Source organism: Mixophyes fleayi, chromosome 3 (assembly GCF_038048845.1).
Source record: "Mixophyes fleayi isolate aMixFle1 chromosome 3, aMixFle1.hap1, whole genome shotgun sequence".
Taxonomy (NCBI): domain Eukaryota; kingdom Metazoa; phylum Chordata; class Amphibia; order Anura; family Limnodynastidae; genus Mixophyes; species Mixophyes fleayi.
Window position 1 is genome coordinate 294160559 of NC_134404.1, and position 20635 is coordinate 294181193.

Sequence of the window (20635 nt, forward strand, 5' to 3'; positions counted from 1 at the left end):
TGATATGTTCATCACAATTTCCAATTTACCTCCTCTATATATTTGGTGACCTAGAACAGATTTAGGCAACTAAAGGCATGCTAATCCTACTGGGACTTGTAGTTCAACAACTGATGAGGTGCAGGTTGCCTATCACTGCTTTATATTACCAAACAGTAATAATATTACTAGAATTTGCTCAAGTAATAAAAACCAAACAACTCTGTTAAATGCCTGTGATTTTCAATGTTACAGTGGTTTACAATGCACTGCTATATTAATGCGTCAGGATATTTTACTAATATTGCATGTAAGGATATATGTATCCCTTCCATGTTATTTGAATCCCCGACTTTGAGAAGGGAGATAAGTAAAGTGTCACACGATAAGAGTTGCTCAGTTTAGTTGGTGGTCATATAATAACGCACTTATAGGGCCAAGTAAATAGTTAGCAACTTAAGGGGCATATTCAATTGTCCGTGGTTTCCGCCGCGGAAAAACTATTACCGGTATTACGGTAATAGTAAGCTGCCTGAGCTGCAAGCTGAAATCCAGCGAGAAAAGTACCGTAACCCCGGTATTTGCGCACACTATTACCGTAATGACGGTAATAGTGCACGGGGCGCGTTACCTTTGGCTGTAACGCCAACAATTGAATATGCCCCAAAGAGTAATATCCATACAATTTTTAATTACAATTTAGTTTCTCCTTATTCACATTATGGGAATGATTCACTACAGTTGTCAATTTTACGTGTCGAATGTGTATTTGCTTCCTATACCCAATGAGGTTAGGAGACTATTTCAATAATTGCCCATTCTATTTTTTCCTTACTTGATTAGCATCTAAAACCAACACAACCTTCGCTAAATCACCACTTATGAACACATTGCTCTGCAATATTTTATCTAGGGTGTGAAAACTCAATAAAGTTGCAATAAGAAACACAATAGTCTTGCTTGCATATGTCACCACACTGTCTTCAAAGCAATAAAAACCAGTTGTAATATAGAAGTTGAAATAGAATTTTCACAGTGATCAAATAGGGACCAAAGTTATATAATATGAAAAAAACCAACAACAGTTAACAAAAACAATTAAAATAATATTTGAAATGTAATATTCATATAATCAGTTAGAAGTTTATTTTATAGTACATGTGATGTAGAGGTGTTATTAATAAATACTGAAATGATGATGCCACAACTCAATTATATTTGATGTCATATAACTCTTCATCTGTTCTCTCCCATTAATTATAACACTATTATTGAAGGTGTGGACTGTCCTCAAAATATTGACCTACTGATCACCCTGTTAGTGTTCACAGTACTGATTTTAGGTGCCCAAAGGACTAAAAATGAATCTCGCAGCTTCCATTGTCCAACCACAGTTTGAAGCCAGAGTAGATATAGTGCACGTCTCATAGCGATCTGTTGACCACTATTTTGCTATGTATCCACTCTGTGTTCATCCCCAGGAATGCACTGGAATGCAGTGCAGGACAATGTACCATGAGCAGCTCTACAACTAATCTGTAACTAATATGAAATGTATGGACAAACCCATAAAGAGGTTTTTTTGCTATGTTGCTTGCTTACTTTTAGTCATTATTTAAGTGAAATTATAAGGTTCACTCAGAGCTATAGGGCAGTAGTTTGTCTTATCAGAAAGTATAGGAAATAAATTATAATAATTGTCACTTTATTAAACTTATGCAAAATAGAGTGGTTGGTTTTTTCACCCTGTTTAATTATTCACCATAACAATCCCCTTTTAATCCAGCAGATGGCGCATGGAATCTTTTGGCCTAAGTCAGTGTGTGAGCCAGAGATGGAGCGTCACATATGACCTTTAGACCACGACTAATAGTCTTTTAACAGACAACAGCTCAGCCACAAGTGTGTGTCACCCCAAAGCAAACACTGGTTCTGCTCTTTAGTCATGGTGAGTTTAACTGTTGTCTGTTTCCTCTGAGATGAATTAATTCTACACCTTGCAACGGGATAAATTTGTTTAATCTAAATGCTTAATGCTTTGTCAAAGTATTCTAAAAATAATAAATAAGTCAATCAATTAGAGCAACAGTCTAAAGGTATTTGTCATCCCATTGTTGGTTTTGTTGCCAAGTGTGAAAGTGTATTTTGCGTATTTTATGGTTGTATTTATCATTCCTTTTAAAAGCTTAGACTGGCTCGTAAATTTGGCTGAACGGCTCCTGTGGCCCTCTTCTTTTCTGTGAATCTTATATAAATATCTGATAATTGGGTCCTTCTTTTATGTATTGTAATCATTACATATACACTTGAATTTTTTTCTTGGAATTAATTGTATTTATAATAATAATAATAATAATAATAATAATAATAATAATAATAATAATAATATTATTATTAACAATACAAAGACTAATAACCAAGATTTTCCAAACCCAACAATATTTTTCTTTAAATCAGCTAAATTTAAACCGACACATTCTGTAACCCACCAGTCTATGTTTGCTTTATCTCCGTGTTTGGTGGTGAACATGTTGAGCTGCATTTATAAATGCTTGTGAAGGAGTAAGATCTTCAGGTCTGAGGTGACCACGTCTTACAGTATTTCTGGCCAATCTGTATAGGACATTATGCTTGATGCAAGGTGAGCGCAGAATGAGTGAACTCATCTGTCGTTCCTGTTAATACGTCTAACATACACTTTATTAAATATATCTAGACACAGAAATATTTATAATCCTTTTTTTCTGAGACATTATTTTTTTGCAAGACCATGTGATGGGGATGTTTAAATGCCAGTATCTGCTCCCAACCTAATTTTACTTTGTTTTCAATTAGAGATAATGTGTAATTGCTATTCGATAAGTAAATAACAATTATGAAAAATAGATAAATATACTATATATATATATATATATATATATATATATATATATATATATATATACACATATATATATACTTATGGAAATTAACAATTTTGAATGATAAAATTTTAGCAAACACCAGACTTATTTCTATTTGCTTAGATTTCTTGGGAGCAATCAGACTGAATAAAACTGCATTTTTGTGGCAGGGTCCAGTGCAATTCCTCGGATTATTACTTGGATTGTTGCTGTTAGCATCAGGTACTTCTGCTTATATTCAGGTATGTTTCCAATTAGTTTACATGATCTTTAATAAATGCAAATGACTTGGATTGCAGGCTTTTCCTATCATCTGTTACATCTATATTCTGTATTACAGAGCAGTCCAGGTGTCCCCCTTAAAGTGTACCTGAACTCCCATAGAAAACTGTTATATATTATATTCTTTTTATGACATCAGTTTTATAATAGCAATCAGCCACCAAGCATGCATGTAGTTATAACATGTACGAAGCCACCAAGCCTGCATGTAGTTATAACATGTACAAAGCCACCAAGCATGCATGTAGTTATAACATGTACAAAGCCACCAAGCATGCATGTAGTTATAACATGTACAAAGCCACCAAGCCTGCATGTAGTTATAACATGTACGAAGCCACCAAGCATGCATGTAGTTATAACATGTACGAAGCCACCAAGCATGCATGTAGTTATAACATGTACGAAGCCACCAAGCATGCATGTAGTTATAACATGTACGAAGCCACCAAGCATGCATGTAGTTATAACATGTACGAAGCCACCAAGCCTGCATGTAGTTATAACATGTACGAAGCCACCAAGCCTGCATGTAGTTATAACATGTACGAAGCCACCAAGCATGCATGTAGTTATAACATGTACGAAGCCACCAAGCATGCATGTAGTTATAACATGTACGAAGCCACCAAGCATGCATGTAGTTATAACATGTACGAAGCCACCAAGCATGCATGTAGTTATAACATGTATGAAGCCACCAAGCATGCATGTAGTTATAACATGTATGTTCGTGGTTTATATACACTGTGACTGATATTATCTGTCGATGTATATATGTATTATCCCTAATATACTTTGTAGCCCACTGTGTTTGTATTGTTTTGCTAAACCATATAAGGCTTTACTACACACATGATGCTAACATATTATAAAATCCTGTAGATTAAATCTTTATAACTGGTCATTTCATTATGATAATTAGTTAGTACATGTACATGTTCATACTTTCTATTACTCAGTTTAAAGACTAATTCCACCCAAAACGATTCTTTTTAGAATATAGAGAGATAAAATAAAAAACAAATGTTACTTATCTTCCTTTTGTTGATATTGTTAATCTTCCAGCACTGCTAATAGCATTGGCAGGAGAAGGTTCAGGGTTGTCAAAGCCCCTCCCCCTTGAAATCTCATTCACATGAATGGTAACTTCATGGAGAAGAGGTGGCACAGTTAACAGGCCTGTCTGAGCAGCAGAGAATATGCTGCAAACACAAAATAATAAACAGGTTAAAAAAAACTTTAAGTAGATTAAATAAACATTGTTACGGCTGCATTTAGACATTACTGTGCAGTGTATAGAAGGGAATGATGAGATCTGTCTCATAATCTTAATAATTTATAATTATTATCTATTTATATAGCGCCACTAATTGTGCAGCGCTGTACAGAGAACTCACTCACATCAGTCCCTGCCCCATTGGAGCTTACAGTCTAAATTCCCTAACATACACACACAGACACAGAGAGAGACTAGGGTCAATTTAATAGCAGCCATTTAACCTACTAGTCGGTTTTTGGAGTGAGGGAGAAAAATGGAGCGCTCGGAGGAAACTCACGCAAACACAGGGAGAACATACAAACTCCACCAGCTGTGCTCTGCTCATTTATTCATTCTACAATCCTCACTCACACTCTTAGGAGGGGATTTACTAAATTGTGTTTTACTAGGCGGTTTTCAAACCACCATACATTGGATGTGATTTTAAAACACAACCTGTGGTTGTCATTAAATTGCATTTCATGTGTGGCGGTTTGAAAAGTCCCAACACCTCATTCAGATTTGAGAAAAAGATTGGTTTTCAAACAAACTGCTGTAAAATAGTGTGTTAAGCGAACATGCAGTTTTACTGTGTGGTTTTCAATTGGCTTACAGAAGGTGCAAGATTTACAATAAGATCGCTACATGATAACTGTAACTATATGGTTGTGGACCTAAAACTGTTAAATAAAAAAAAAGAAAATATGGTAGCCCCAAATAAGCTTTGTGGCTGTATCCAGCCCATAGTCGGTTATTCAACCTCCCACAGATGTATCATAATTGTGACCCAATTACAATAGATCCAAATACAGAGCCTGGGACCAAACTTGGGCTCCTGGATCACATATTGTAGTACTTTTCTAGCTTGGTCAGTCTATTGCACACATGCAAAATGTTTCTGTGATTTAATATGGTTTTCCCTGTAATCCTGGATGGTAAATAGCTTCCAGTTATACAAATGCACAAACCTACATTAAATATGTGCAATAATGATAATTCCACCATGTCTTTTGTACATATTTTCCTTTATCCATTCTAGTCCAGAATAATGTAGACATAATGGCTGCAATCTACAGGAAAACAACTGTATTCTCTATGTTCTAGGTTGAATTTTTCCACATTACATTTTGAAAAACTCTGTTTACTTGAAAAATGTCATTTATTCTCAAATTGTTATTACAAATTATTAATAATTGTTAATATTTCTATTGTAAAATATAGACATTATGAGGCTGATACTTTGTGTATGTTGCGTGAAATCGCTCTTTATATGACCAGAAAGTGGGAACGTGTGAATGTCCGGGAGACTCACAAATTTTGGGAGTTTTCCTGGACTTCCGGGAGAGCAGGGCAGCCTCCCACAGCCTGCCCTCTTTGTTGGTGAAGTGGGTGGGGCGTGGCCAAATGACGCAATTCACGTGGCCACGCCCCTATGACGGAGCCCCCTCCCGGATAGCTTTGTGCCAAAGTTGGCAAGTATATCATATGTTCCTATGTAAGCTTGGGAGATTCTGGCACTTCGGCCCATCTGTGACTGGAGAGGTAGGATGTTGGCCCCTATGTATCCTAAAAAAAAATCTGTACCAACTTCAACTTTTAATAGAGTGGAATGTATGTCTGCAAGAGAAGCGATTTTATTAACTGCCCAGCAGGCTCTGCCCACCTCCTGATCAGTCTGTTATCAATACCTTTAACTTGCAGAACTGTATCCTTTCACATTCTCTATTTTAGAAGCACAATCTTTTTGCATTTTATATTTAAATTTCATGCATTACTACCTGGAGTTCAATTATAGACAACACGAGCAGCAAAATTATTATTATTATTTTTTTTGTACGTACATTTTTTTTATGGACTTATAATTATTTTTGCATTCATGGGGAGAATTGGAAAGTTGAGTTGAGGAAAGATTAAATGCCTGCAGGAACTTCAAGGCAAAAATGGAAGAAGGAAAATCAATTTTCCCAGCTACTGAGATTTATATAGCTTTCTTTGTTAGTTGGAATCAATAGTTCTGTTCCCGTGAATAGCTGAATAATCAGTTTTTTGTATAGTGTTGGTATACTTGTGGACTGAGTCACTGAACCTTCAGTTACAACACTTTTGATCATTAACAGATTTTTGCTGTTATCCTGATTTCTCTACATCTGTGAATTTTAGTTACAGCGTAGAGCAGAGCAATTATTACAAGCTGTGTGTCCAGCGTGCCTTACTAAAATAAATTGATTCTTCAAAAACACATTTCCATAAAAAAAAAAACCTACATGAAATGTAAGGCACAATAGATCTTGTAAAATAAGCATAAACCCCCCCGGGTAGGATGTCTTGGAGTAAAATGTATTCAGTGACGTGATTATATTCACAGGGGATACCACTGATGTTGGCTGTTATCACCACAATTTAACATGGAACTGACATTTTCAATTTTAATCATACAGCAGTGTGAAAAGTTTTCTTTTCTATCTGCATTCAGATATTCTTCTTTTCATAAGGCATGTTCTACTTCTTGTAGCAGGTTTAAACATCCTGTGGTTCATTGGCTGCTGCTGGTGAACTGCTCTCCCTTAATGTCCGGTTATATTGTGCTGGTGGTGTTGGATGTATTTCTATAACATATCGAGAACCCCATAAACCAGCACATGTGATGGAATCTCTCCTTGTATTCAAGTCAAATTGGTATTTAACATCTAGGGGTATATTTACTAAACTGCAGGTTTGAAAAAGTGGAGATATTGCCTATAGCAACCAATTAGATTCTAGTTATCATTTATTTAGTACATTCTACAAAATGACAGCCAGAATGTGATTGGTTGCTATAGGCAACATCTCCACTTTTTCAAACCCGCAGTTTAGTTAGTAAATATATCCCCCAGAATTTGATGCTTTAGTAGAATAAAGTAATAATAATAATAATAATAATAATAATAATAATAATAGTAATAATAAGGATAATAGTAAAAACAACAATAAAAAAACAACAACAACACAATACTAAATATAAAACATTACTTTGGGTATGCAATTATGAAGGCTTCACTCACATTTATTTTTAAGTGTTATATTATAATTGTATAGACGTTTTAGTTAATTTCCATATTTATATTTTAGGAATAAATGGTTATTATGAGTCTACCCTTACATTTAATTATCATCATTCCATATTTTATGTCTAAAACGTGTGGTTTTTCAAAAGATATATTGCTCTGCATTAAAATTAATACAAAATACAAAACACCATAACATTTTGTCTTTCAACTTGCAATAATAGACATATATTTGAAAGGTACATGCAGCTACAGGACAGTGCCTATTGTGTTTTCTTTAACATATATTAACAATAGCAAGGACTGTGTGTGTCTATTCTTTCTCTCTCTCCTCTCTCTCTCTTTTCTATCTTCTCTCTTTCCTCTCTCTCTTCTCTTTCTCTCTCCACTCCCTCTAGTTTCTTTCTCTCTTCTCTTTCTCTTGCCACTCCCTCTGTTCTATTTCTCTTTTCTCTCTCTCATCTCCCTCTCCTCTCTCATTCTTTTCTTTCCTCTCCTCTATCTCTTCTATCTCTCCCATCTGTCTTCTCTCTCTCCTCTTCCTCTCTTCTCTCTCCTCTTCCTCTCTTCTCTCTCTCTCTTTTCTCTCCCCTCTCTCTCTCCTCTCTTTCTCCTTTCTCTTTCTCTTCTCTCTCTCCCCTCTTTCTCTTTGTTATCCTCTCTCTTGATTCTCTCTCTCCTTTCTCTCTTTCCTCTGTTGCTCTCTTCTCTCACTCTCCTTTATCTCTCTTCTCTCTCTTTCTCACCTCTCTCTCTTCTATCACTTTCCTCTCTCTTCTATTTCTCTACTCTCTCTCTCCTCTCTCTCGCTCTCAACTCTTCTCTCTCTCACACTCACTCTGCTCTCTGTCACTGCTCTCTCTCTTTCTTCTCACTCTTCCCTCTCTATCTTCTCTCTCTTCTCTCCCTTCTCTCTTTACTTCATCTCTCTCTACCCTCTCTTCTCTCCTTTCTCTCTCTCTCTTCTCTCTTTCTCTACTCTCTCTCTCCTTCTTATCTCTCTCCTCTCTCTCTTCTCTCCCTTCTCTCTCTCTTTCTCTTTTTCTCTACACTCTCTCTTTCTTCTCTCTCTCTCTCTTTCTCTCCATTCTCTCTCTCTTCTCTCTTTCTCTACACTCTCTCTCTTTCTTCTCTCTCTCTCTCTCTCTCTCCTCTCTCTCTGAGCTGAGCAGAAACACACAGTTTTTCTTTGATGCAGGATAAATGGAGTCTTCCATGCTTAACCTGGTCCACCAGCCCCATACAGCCGCCTCTCCTGCCTATCCCTTGTCTGCAGTTCCAGATAATTCAGTAATAAACCCCTGTGATAAGTACTTGGTGTGATTACAAATGTCTTAGCCCAGCTACATTAAACCCACTGGTCACAGGCCACATCCTGGCTTTTAAGTGTTAATCACTTTTGTGCTATGATGACCTCTGACCTGGAGGGGAAGATCTCTGTATCCCTGTCACAGCTTTCTGAGATGCTCTAACACACAATTAATGACATAATTATGCAGAATATTGTGGTGTAAGCATTCATTATTGACATGCAGAGAGTTTGGTGGAAATGCAGCAATTAGAGAGAGAGGTAGATGCATGGTTTCCACATTGGCTAGTAAGGTATCCCATGTATTAAGAACGTGTCTTGTCAGTCAAGCACTCCTGGGGAAATCATTTGTCTAGGACTTTCCTCTGGGACAATATGTGTATCGATGGAACATTCAATTATTTTCAGTGGAAAAGTAATGTTATAAACTATAATGGTTCTATTTATAAGATATCTCAACTTCTAGCAAAACAACACTGTTCACAATTACAAGAAATGGAAATATAATTATTACTCTTTATTTCTATGTTGGCATTATATTGTACAGAGAACTTTATTTATTATGTATCCACCAATGTAAAACAAAAGTAAACCTACAAAAGTGACACATGTAACGAAGGCAGCTCCCATGGCCTTCACTTACAGGATTCATTTCAGTCATTAATAAGGTTAAACTGAGTAGAATTTTAGGATAAAGTGGAAACGTTTAAATTATTATTTAAATTTATGTGATCCTAAAGTGATAGCTGACTGGACATTAAAGTCACGTTTTCAACTTGGGGATTTCCAGTCAGATTTATTAGGTGTGGATTTTCCTGGTGGCAATTCCCAGTACCAAATGTGACTGCGTACCTATCCTCATCATTTATTTATATAGCGCCAACATATTCCGTAACGCTTTACAATTGGTGGATACAAAGACTCAATGAAAAGCTTGGCATGTTCACATGTTTTGTACTTTCATAAATGACCATTATTGTAATAATTTATAAAGTGTATTTATTTTTAAAAAATGTCCATCAGCTTTATGTAATTGTTACACTATTAAGAGTTTTTTAATAGTGTAGCAAAATCTTCCACACACACACACACACACACACACACACACACACACACACACACACACACACACACACACACACACACACACACATCTGATTATCCATATTTATTAATATTTTTAAAGTCTAATTGTCTGCATAATGATTAGTGTCTTGGCAAGACAAGACCCACAATGATTTAGAGGTTTGTGTATTAAGGCAAATATGGAGGAAATGCCTGGAGGAGGAAGAGGAGTCAGGGTTGAGATAGGGCGCACCGGTGTGATTATGAGATTAATTGTTACAAAGAGGCGCATGTCCCACCCTCTTCTGTGCACCAAAATGCTCTGTCACCTCTGAGATGGAGGAGGATAGTTCACCTCTGTTTTTCAGCAGAGCTGCGTTGTATGTAATTACTATAAGTTACATATGGCGCTGCTCTGCACTGTGACTCTATATACACTAGTACATTAATATAGTCTCTAAAATCGTTTCTGAAAGTACTCGTACAGCCCCCTAAACTTCCCTTATTTCTAGTCTCTGAAAAGGTCAGATCGATGTGTGTAGTTTAAAGTTGGTTGTTTTAAAAACAGTTGTTACTACTGCTTGGAATCTTGGAAGGGAAGGGACTTTGGTTCGCTCTGCCAAACTACAAAGAAATGCTTTGATTTAACCTAAATTGCTCGAGGGGCATTATGTATGTGTCCATTTTCATGGCAATATGATGGAATTACAGTCACTTTTAAAGGCAAACATTTGGATCTTCATATGTATAGTTAGTGTAAGGAAAATAGAGAGTTCAAGATGGTCAGGTAGCCTTTTTTTATATGCATCTATTAAAGTGGTAGACAATGTCATATCCAGCCTCAGAACCACTCACAATTATTCTGTGACCATGAGTCCCAGTGCAGAGAGAGGCAAAAATCAAACTGGTAAGTTATAATGCAGAGCATTTGTAGTATGTCCCTACATATGATCATAGATGACAATGATGATTATAGATAATGGCTTTGTGTTCAAAGCCTCTGCAGTGTTCTGGGATACTAAAATAAAAATGCAGTAAAGCTAAGTCATTTGGTGATTGAGTGGTATCCTATGTAATTATTGTATCTGTACTGCTGAGCGGTGTCTTAGGTGAACTACCTGTGCTGCTGAGAGGTGTCTTAGGTGAACTACCTGTGCTGCTGAGCGGTGTCTTAGGTGAACTACCTGTGCTGCTGAGCAGTGTCTTAGGTTAACTACCTGTGTTGCTGAGCAGTGTCTTAGGTGAACTACCTGTGCTGCTGAGCGGTGTCTTAGATGAACTAACTGTGCTGCTGAGTGGTGTCTTAGATGAACTACCTGTGCTACTGAGCGGTGTCTTAGGTGAACTACCTGTGCTACTGAGCGGTGTCTTAGATGAACTAACTGTGCTGCTGACTGGTGTCTTAGGTGAACTGCTGTTCCTGGAGGTTTTAAGTGTTGTCCTACATGAACTACTGTACCTGGGTTGTTAAGTGGTGTCTTAAGTGAACTATTGAACCTGAAGCTGTGTCTTAGATGAACGACTGTATCTAGAGCCTTGAAAAATCATTCTAGATGAACTGCTGAATGTGGGATGATAAATGATGTCTAAAGTGAACTATTGAACTTGGAGCTGCTAAGAGTGTCTTAGATTACTATAGCTAGAGACGCTAAGTGGCATCTTATGTGAACTGCTGTACCAGTGTTGCTAAATGGAGTCTTACGTGAACTGCTGTACCAGTGTTGCTAAGTGGAGTCTTACATGAACTGCTGTATCGGTGGCATCTTAGATGAACTACTATACCAGTGCTGCTAAATGGCACCTTAGGAGGAGGGCACCAGATGTCGCCACATCAGACAAGTATTTTTTTTCCATTTTATTTATTTATTTTCTGGGTCCTGGCTGGGCCGCCAAAAATATGTTTGGGCTGCATGTGGTATTTAATTTATGTGCAAAATAATAAACTAATTTACACCCCTTGCAACATGGTTTTGTCCAGAAGACTTAAGTAAGAAACTTACTCAAATTCTTGCCTAAGTTCTTTAATGAATCAGGCCCTAAGAGTGTATTGACTATGAGGGGGTTAATGATCAGGGTTAGTAATTATTGAGGAGGAGGAAGTTAAGGATGAGGGTATTAAAATATGATGAGGTGTTGCTAATGAAGATTAAGGGTTAATGCTGAGGGGTTAAAAATGGTGCTGAAGTTTATGATGAGCTTTAATATTGATGAGGATAGCCGACATGAGAGAATTAATGCTGTTAATGATAATGAGTATTATTATAATTATTTATTATATTATTTATTTATATAGTCCAGCATATTCGTTAGTGTTTTACCATTTTGAGCAAACACGGTTATAAATAAAGATAGACAAAGAGGTAAGAGGGCCCTGCTTGCAAGCTTACAATCTATAGGAAAATGGGAGTTTGATACATGAGTATAAGTGCTACATATTGCATATTGGCCCAGCCAATTTGCAAGGGTAAAAGTGCTTAGTGGTCTATATGATCAAGTCACACAGCAATGTTGGTTTGGGGCAGAGGATTCTTTGAGTATATAAAGAGTAGACATGTAAGTTGTGTGAGAACTGTGTAGAGAGGTGCTAACTGGGTAGAATAAAATAGAGAGGTGTTAATCGTGTAGAATAGCTTAGGGGGCTAGGAGTGTTGTTCAGAAATTTGATAAGTTACCTGTCAGAAAATTAACCTGCCTCACACTCCTGTGCTGCTGATGTCCTCTGCCTCTGTGTAGAGGTCAGTACCTCCTGGTTTGGACAGTCAGGTGATCGTGGCTGGGAGGCAGCATATTCAAACCTGCAGAGTATATAAAGCTCACTCTGACATTGCAGCTGTGTCAGAGCAACAGGTATTCACACCCATACTGACTCCATGTTATGCTGTATATTGCTGCTGACCTTGGCTCCCCTTGTAATTCCTTCTTGGATAGTGCTTCTGCCTGTTAACCTCTCGTGTACCAGTCTTTGCTTGTTTTGACCACTCTCTCTCTGTTCCTGATTTTGTACTGCACTATTGCCTGTGCACCAGATACCAGCCTGTTATTAGACTTCCTTTCTGCATACTGATTTTGTACCTCGCTACCACTAGTGTACCAGTCCTCGGCTGGCTGACCTACTTTCGGATTTCCCTTCTCTCCGCTGTGTTAAGCCTAGTGGCTGGTCAGAGTGCCATGACTGCATGTTCCCGGCCGCAAAAGTCCATCCTGCCTTGCGGCGGTTCTTGGTGAAGTCCGGGGACCTGTTAGACTCCACACCTCTGTTTGACCATCTCTAAACCAGACTAACACGCCATCACCTCACGGCTCTCTTCCTGAGACAATTGTTACATTACCTGAATTTTCTGGGAACGTTTGACGGTTTTGTTGTGCGAGGAAGAACATTTCACAGAATGGGTGCAGCCGGAATGAAGTTCTGTAACCAGGAATGGGAGTAGGTGATGAGTGTGGATGAGAGACACACATCTTGCGCAGAGCTGAGGGGTCAAGCTGGGAGACAAGTGAAGAGATGTATTTTGGTGCAGTTTTGTTGATGGCCTTATATGTTAGTAGAACCATTGTATAATGGAGTCAGTAAAATGTAGGCAACCAATGTAGGTACTGTCAGAACAGCAGTTGAAGAAGGTTTTGCAACAAAATCAGTCATGCCGACACATTCAAAATAGAGTGTAGGTGTGAGAGTCGGATTAATGGAACACAAGTAAGGAGGGAATTGTAATAGTCATGACGGGAGATAAATTGTTTTTGCAGTGTCTTGTGTGAGATACGGGTATAATCTAGAAATGAGGTAATGACTATTTTGATGTGTTTTAAATATGATTATGAGGATAGTGGAGAGATTAATCGCAATAAGAAGGTGGGATTATAGTGGGTCATAATCATAAAAAAATATGATGATTGGGGGACACAGTTTGGGGGGCCATTATGATAGGATCAATTGGAATGATGGTTGTGGAGGTATAAGGCTATGGTGGTGATATGAGGAGGGCTGATCATATGGGGGATGATAATGGTTTATGGGGGGTCATGATATGCAGGAACATGTTATGGGGGAACATAATGATATCTGGGTGCATGAAAATTATGATTGTGAGAAAGGTATATGAGGATCTTGTCCCTTTCCTCCCCTATGTCAGGTTTGGTCTCCCCTTACCACAGGAAGTTCTCCCACATCCTCCATGCCCTTAGTCAGGCTTGGTTTCCCTATACCACAGGAAGTTCTTCCATCCCCTGCCTGCCCTAAGTCAGGCTTGGTCTCCCCGTACCACAGGAAGTTCTTCCATCCCCTCCCTGCCCTTAGTCAGGCTTGGTCTCCCCGTACCACAGGAAGTTCTCCCATCCCCTCCCTGCCCTAAGTCAGGCTTGGTCTCCCCGTACCACAGGAAGTTCTCCCATCCCCTCCCTGCCCTAAGTCAGACTTGGCCTCCCATACCACAGGAAGTTCTCCCATCCCCTCCCTGCCCTTAGTCAGGCTTGGTCTCCCCATACCACAGGAAGTTCTCCCATCCCCTCCCTGCCCTTAGTCAGGCTTGGTCTCCCCGTACCACAGGAAGTTCTCCCATCCCCTCCCTGCCCTAAGTCAGGCTTGGTCTCCCCGTACCACAGGAAGTTCTCCCATCCCCTCCGTGCTCTAAATCAGCCCTGACTTGACTCAATGCACTGCAGAACATCCTCTGTACCTTCCTTACTTTAAATAAGACATCACTACCCTGTAGGATACCTCCTGGTGTCAACTTCTCCATCCAATTATCATATCTGTTTTATACCCAGATTGTCTAAATCAGTTAACTTAGCAGGATTTTGACTAAAAAGAAAACAGAATAAAAAGAGCTGAAACATAGAGATGCAGTAAATTATGATTTATCAATATTTTTTTTTGCAAAGATGAACATATTTTTTATTTTTTATATCAAGCATGACATTAAGGGCTAGATTTACTAAGCTGCGGGTTTGAAAAAGTGGGGATGTTGCCTATAGCAACCAATCAGATTCTATCTGTCATTTTGTAGAAGGTACTAAATAAATGAAAGCTAGAATCTGATTGGTTGCTATAGGCAACATCCCCACTTATTCAAACCCGCAGCTTAGTAAATCTAGCCCTAAGTGTTATTTTGTGTATTGTCCATCAGAGACAAGAGCTGTTCCACGCCGCAATGTTTGTCTGTAGCTCTGCCATTTGTTTCAGCTGTTGCTTTGAGCTGAGGATGTGCGATCATGCAGCTCCCTATTGGTCACTCACACCCATTTTCAGGGGCCATCCTAAAATTGTCGTCAAGCAGCACTCCTATGGCTAACCAGAATAATTTACATAAAGAGAAATGCAAATGCATTGCGTTGCCCCCGGTGCCTTACAACCTCACTAGGCTTGTAGTACATAGGACAGCAAATTCTTTAAACTATTAGACAGAGAGCTGCAGATACATTATTCAGTTATTTGGCAACTAATTGACAATACATTGAAAAATAATGTTAAATAAATTATACTTATAATTAGGACATATTTTCCCCTCGGGTTGTGAGTGTTCTTCCAATATCACATTTTTAGCTAATAAAATTAGTACTCTGAGCTTGCTAGATTGTCTTTAACTACATTGGTCAGCAATGACCCTTGCCTATTTCTTTATTAATAAGAAGTTTGGGACTGAAGAAGTAATCACGCTAAAAAAAAAATCTTTGCTTATAACTGAAATAAAAAAATAGCATTTGTTTCTGAAATACTCTAGCGCATCTTTTTCTAGGAATGACTGTTTACATTTATTTCGGCATAAGGCAAAGTCAAGACACGATGGCACATTTTGCTTTTATTAAATCGTAATTATATTCTTATTATTCAGTGTGTCAAGGTGGTAATTTTCTTATCATGTAAATTGTAGGGTAAATCATCTGCTAAGAGAGGCAGTTAGGAAGTATAAAAATGCTTTTGGAATAAAATGACAATTTCATTGGTTTAATGAATGATAAATTCACTATTAGAGTCTAACTTTATTTGTACTGTATATTTATCCCATTAGTGACCTTTAAACTGTAACATACTATTATGTAGACTTTTACCGTGGATGTCAATAGTGTGCATAATCAGGAAGAGCACTATTGCTAGTATGTATTCATATTATATTAATTGTAATAAAGTAGGAAAAAAATGAATGTTTTTAGGATACTGAATTGTAATCGAACACTTACATGGGTGGGGAGGGTACCGTAGGTCAATTTATGGTATAAGAGAATACAGTGGTATTTTTTCTTTGAACCAACAAATATAATGTTAGAAAATATTTGCTATTTGATAAGTTACCCGGATCTATAGTTAGTATAGGTAGTTCTATAATTCCCTCCTGAGAAAATGTCATAGGCAAACCGAGGGGGTTTCCTAGTGCCTAGAAACCCCCTCCAAGCCTGAGGCACTGTATTGAGGTGGCTGGTCCCTACCCCCGCTTCACACGGCTCTGCTTGAAAAGGGTGCTGTGTGCACCTTACAGTAGTGCACGCAGCATTGCCCATGTATATTATAGGGATAGGAAGAGTTGGAGAGCAGCCAAGCACTGTCTGATATTATAGCCACGCCCCCATGCATGCTGGCCGCGCCCACTGGTGATGTGATGTGGAAACCCCCCTCTACAAATCCTGCATTTGCCCCTGAATGTAATATACATTTAAGGAGTTGGCTGCTTCTGTTCATGCAAACACAGGGAGAACATACACATTTCATGCAGAGAGTGTCCAGGACAGAATCAAACCCAAGGACCCAGTACTGCAAGGCTGCCCACTGTGCCACCGTGCCACCCTTTATCCCTGTCTGGAATAATCACAATGCTCATTTCTAACCAGTGCACATGCATGCGGGAATCCTTTGATAGTGTTGACCATGGTTGCCCTCAAATCAGTGCAAGGGATTAATCATGTTGGTTCTGGACGATGACAGTTCAGGAGTCAGGTGAGAAAGTCCCCTAAATGATATAAAGATGCCGGTTGTAAAGTACTTAAAATGTATTCTTTTATTTCAGTCATTTAAGTGATTTCTCTAGCTTTATATAACATAAAACATACATTTTAAGGTACATGGTATAATCTTTAAATAGTCTCAGTGCTTGTGCACAAGATGAGGCATTTATGTCATTAGTTTTTATTGGGCAGCAATTTTTCAAGCCCATAAAATCTAAAGTACAAAGGCACATATCCCTTGAGTGTGACCATAAAAAGTAAAGGTAACAATGAAAGGGTATTGTTTGAATTAACTGTAGCTAATTGTTGACAGGTGAAGTCTAAGTGCTCGTGTAGTTATAGAAATTAACACATTATTGAGTGAAAAAAAAGCCTCAAACAATATTTTATGAACAAATAATTTAATAAAAAAACAAGAAGAAAACATCATTGATGAACAAAAGCAAAAAAAAATCCCCCTACAAGCACAACAACAATCTATGATGTAAGCTGCTATGTCTCCCAAGGAAAAAAATAACTTGTAACTCATGTATAATATAATATGAAACAGTATTTACGTCTGCCCCCACCCTCCAATTTTAGAAAAAATAAATAAAAAATGAATAAGTTAAAAAATTTGCACATTTAATTTGCTAAATATTATACAGCCAGAGTTGCACCTTCTTAACTATCCCAATTATTACTATATTTTTTACCTCATTTACACACATTTTAATCTACTTGAATTAAATTGCCGCCCACTCAGCCTTCACCCCACATTGAGGGAAATCCCTGGACTCCCTTTCGTGTTCTACTGTCTGTGGGGATGGTGATTAATAATCCTGGCACTGGCAGCATGGCTGGTTAGTGACTGAGATGAGGCAGAGGGGTCCAGTGTGGGACGGGGTGGGCTCCAGACACTGGGACAAAAGCAATACTGCTCTTTCTGGGTCTGGACAGATCACTTCTAGTGACGAGGCCTAGGTCCTCTCTCCCTGTTGTCCCACCATGGTGGTAGCTTCTAAACAGACACAATTACCTAGCATTTCCTTTTATATTCAATGTGATGAGCACTGCTAAACAATATAATGAGGAGAGGAATTCCAGGGGCTATATTGGAGGGTGGGGGGGGGGGGGGGGGTAGATTTTTAAATGTAATTTAGTATATTTTAGCATGGTGCTTCAAATTATGGGAAAAAACTGTTATCTGAAAAACTCCCAAGTCCCAAGCATTCCGGATAATAGATCCAATACTTGTAACAGAAATGCTGCAGAGTTTAAATTAGAGATGCTCAGGCTTGGTTCCTTGAGAACTGAATACACCCGAACTTAGGGGATCCGAGTACCGAGCTGAGTAGGCTTGGAACTCTCGCGCGCCCTCAGAATCGAAAATGAGGCGTCGTCGGATCTGTTCAAAATATCACGTCAGTCTAGAACTGTGCAAAACAAGAATAAGGTGGTTTTTTTACCGTCAATAATAAAATAAAAACACACCAGGATGAATGTATTGGTTATTGATTGTGTATACTGGCTTCTAACCATCATTAATACCGGTGGTAACATTTATTGCTGTCAGTGAACGTGCCAAAATCAGAATTCTTGTATTGCAATGCAAAAAAATAATGTTTGAATGCATCAGATGTAAAATAGAGAAGTATTATTTTTTTTTATTCAAAGTGAATAATATTTTAGCAGGATGTTATAACAACATATATGAAGCATGTTAAGTAGAATAATAAAGAAAGTTATCTATCCAAGATTAAAATGTAGCTAAAGCTAAGGCTTTATTAAATAAAATTAAACCAATAGCTATGGGTCAAACACACGTGATGGGAGTACATGCAAAATGTTCTGCATGCAAGCCGCAGACTCCACATAACTAATTACTGGGCGTCAGAGTCTGTGCCAATCTAGCACAAACTCTGATGTAGCGCCAGGTGAAAAGAAAGCAATTTCATGGTTCATTCTGTCATTAATTCTCTCTTGTAATCTTTGAGACACTAGACGCTTTTGTTTAAGTTTTAGGATAATGGAAGGTTTAAGTTTTGATTCCTGTCAAATAAGTCACAGGAGTGAAAAGCAGAGACCCCTTGCCCGTTTGTTTTTGTGCAGATTACGGCAAAGATAAATAAGTGAGCATTACAGGTGATTCCTTTCTTGGCAATGCGGTATAGGACTTCCATTAGGCACTATCAAATGCATTAAGCTGGAAGTCAAAGCCCTCTGCGTTCTGCTTGCTGCTTGTCTATGCCAGTAGACAATCAAAACATAAGGGTCATTTTCTGCATGAACTAACCTTTTCCTCTCTTAGGTTTGAAGCCTTTGTTGACAATGAGATGCTCAGTGGGAACATTAAATTAACACTTCATATTCGTGGCTGTAAATTTACTGGCAGGCTGAAGGAAAGTAAAGGAAAACAAACACTCCATCATTTCTGCTTCATTTAGCTCGTGAATGGGGACACTCTCACCTGCAGAGAAAAGAGGTCAGGGCAGACAGGGATAATTTTAATCAGACTCTCAGACTGGTCTTTAGTTGTAGTGGATTGAGTTGCATTCTGCGTTTAACGGAAAGGTGAGATTGAGGTGAGAGCAAGCAAATAGATAATAAGTACTCTGTGGAATATTTAAAAGGCCTCATTGCAGTTACCAAGGAAAGGAGTCACACTCTAATCGGTTGCCAAGGAAACGGAAAGTCTTAAAGATTGTTAATTTTAATCGCTGGTAGAAGGAAATGTGTTGTAATCTTAATAAGGGTGTCTGATTTGTGTAACCCATATGAAAAAAAAAAGAGAAAGAAAAGGGAAGTTTTGATTCTTGCAGGGAAAATAATGACAGATGTCTATGCTTTTCATTAAGTAAGTCCTCTCGTCATCCCAATTGAAGAATTTGTACACAAGAGGCGATGAGCAATTATTGATATTGAATAGTTCACTATGTTACATTTATTGTTGGGAACTTTATAATAAACAATTTGTTTATTGTGCTTTAGGTTTGAACTAAGTGCTAGTAACTCACATTGAGAATAATGAGTTATATACACGTAAATATAATATTCTTTTAGCCAGTATGTTGTAAGAGCTCTCCTCTCTCTTTCTCTGTATCTCTTTCTCTCTTTTTCTCTGTGTGTCGCTCTCTCCTTCCCTCCCTCTCTCTCCCTACTCACTCACTCTGACTCTCTGTATCTCAGTCTTTCTTCCTATCTCCCTCTCTTTCTGTGTGTGTGTCTCTCTCCATCTCTTTCATTCCTCACTCTGTATCTCTCCTTCTTTCTTTCTTTCTTTCTTTTTCTTTCTTTCTTTTTTAATTATTTTTTTCTCGCCCTCTTTTTTCTAACTCTCTCTATTTCTCATTTCTCTCACTCCCTCTTTTTCTTTGTATCTCTATCTTTTTCTCTACCTCTCTTCTTCCCTGTCCCTCCTGCTCTACCTCTCTCTATCCTTTCTCTCTGTTTTTCTCTTTCTCTCTCTCTTTCTCTCTCTCTCCTATTTATGATAGGGAGATAAGCCCTTTCCCCGATAAAGGGGCATATTGAGGACACACCGCATAATGTGAAAGATAGTTTTCAATCCTCATCGCATAGATAAGGATTGAACTATCTTTCATATTTATTAAAAAACCTTCACACGAACAGCAGTTCCGAGAAACTGCTGTTTCTGTGAAGTGCAAAACTCACCTTTCACTTGTCTCTTCTCTTCTCCTCCTATGTGGTGATGACTGAGATTGTTTCCTCCTTTCAATACCTGTGCGCATGCACTGACCGAAAACCTTGGGCATGTGCACAGAGATCCTGGACTGCTAGAAGGTGAGTCATGTGACAGGGAGGGATCACATGATCCATCCAAACATGTACTGTCCAACTCTGCTCTAGGGAACAGAGC

At 38.2% G+C, this 20635-nt stretch overlaps 1 protein-coding gene across 1 annotated transcript in view; it reads left to right on the forward strand.

The window, feature by feature from the left end:
- Positions 1–1843: 1843 nt before the first annotated feature.
- LOC142142985 (bifunctional protein GlmU-like) overlaps positions 1844–20635 on the forward strand; it is a 51475-nt gene continuing 32683 nt past the window's right edge. Inside the window, exons 1-2 of the mRNA XM_075200724.1 lie at positions 1844–1927; positions 3053–3124. Coding sequence (XP_075056825.1) covers positions 1925–1927; positions 3053–3124 — 75 coding nt within the window. The 5' untranslated portion in view covers positions 1844–1924. The remainder of the gene's footprint in view (positions 1928–3052; positions 3125–20635) is intronic.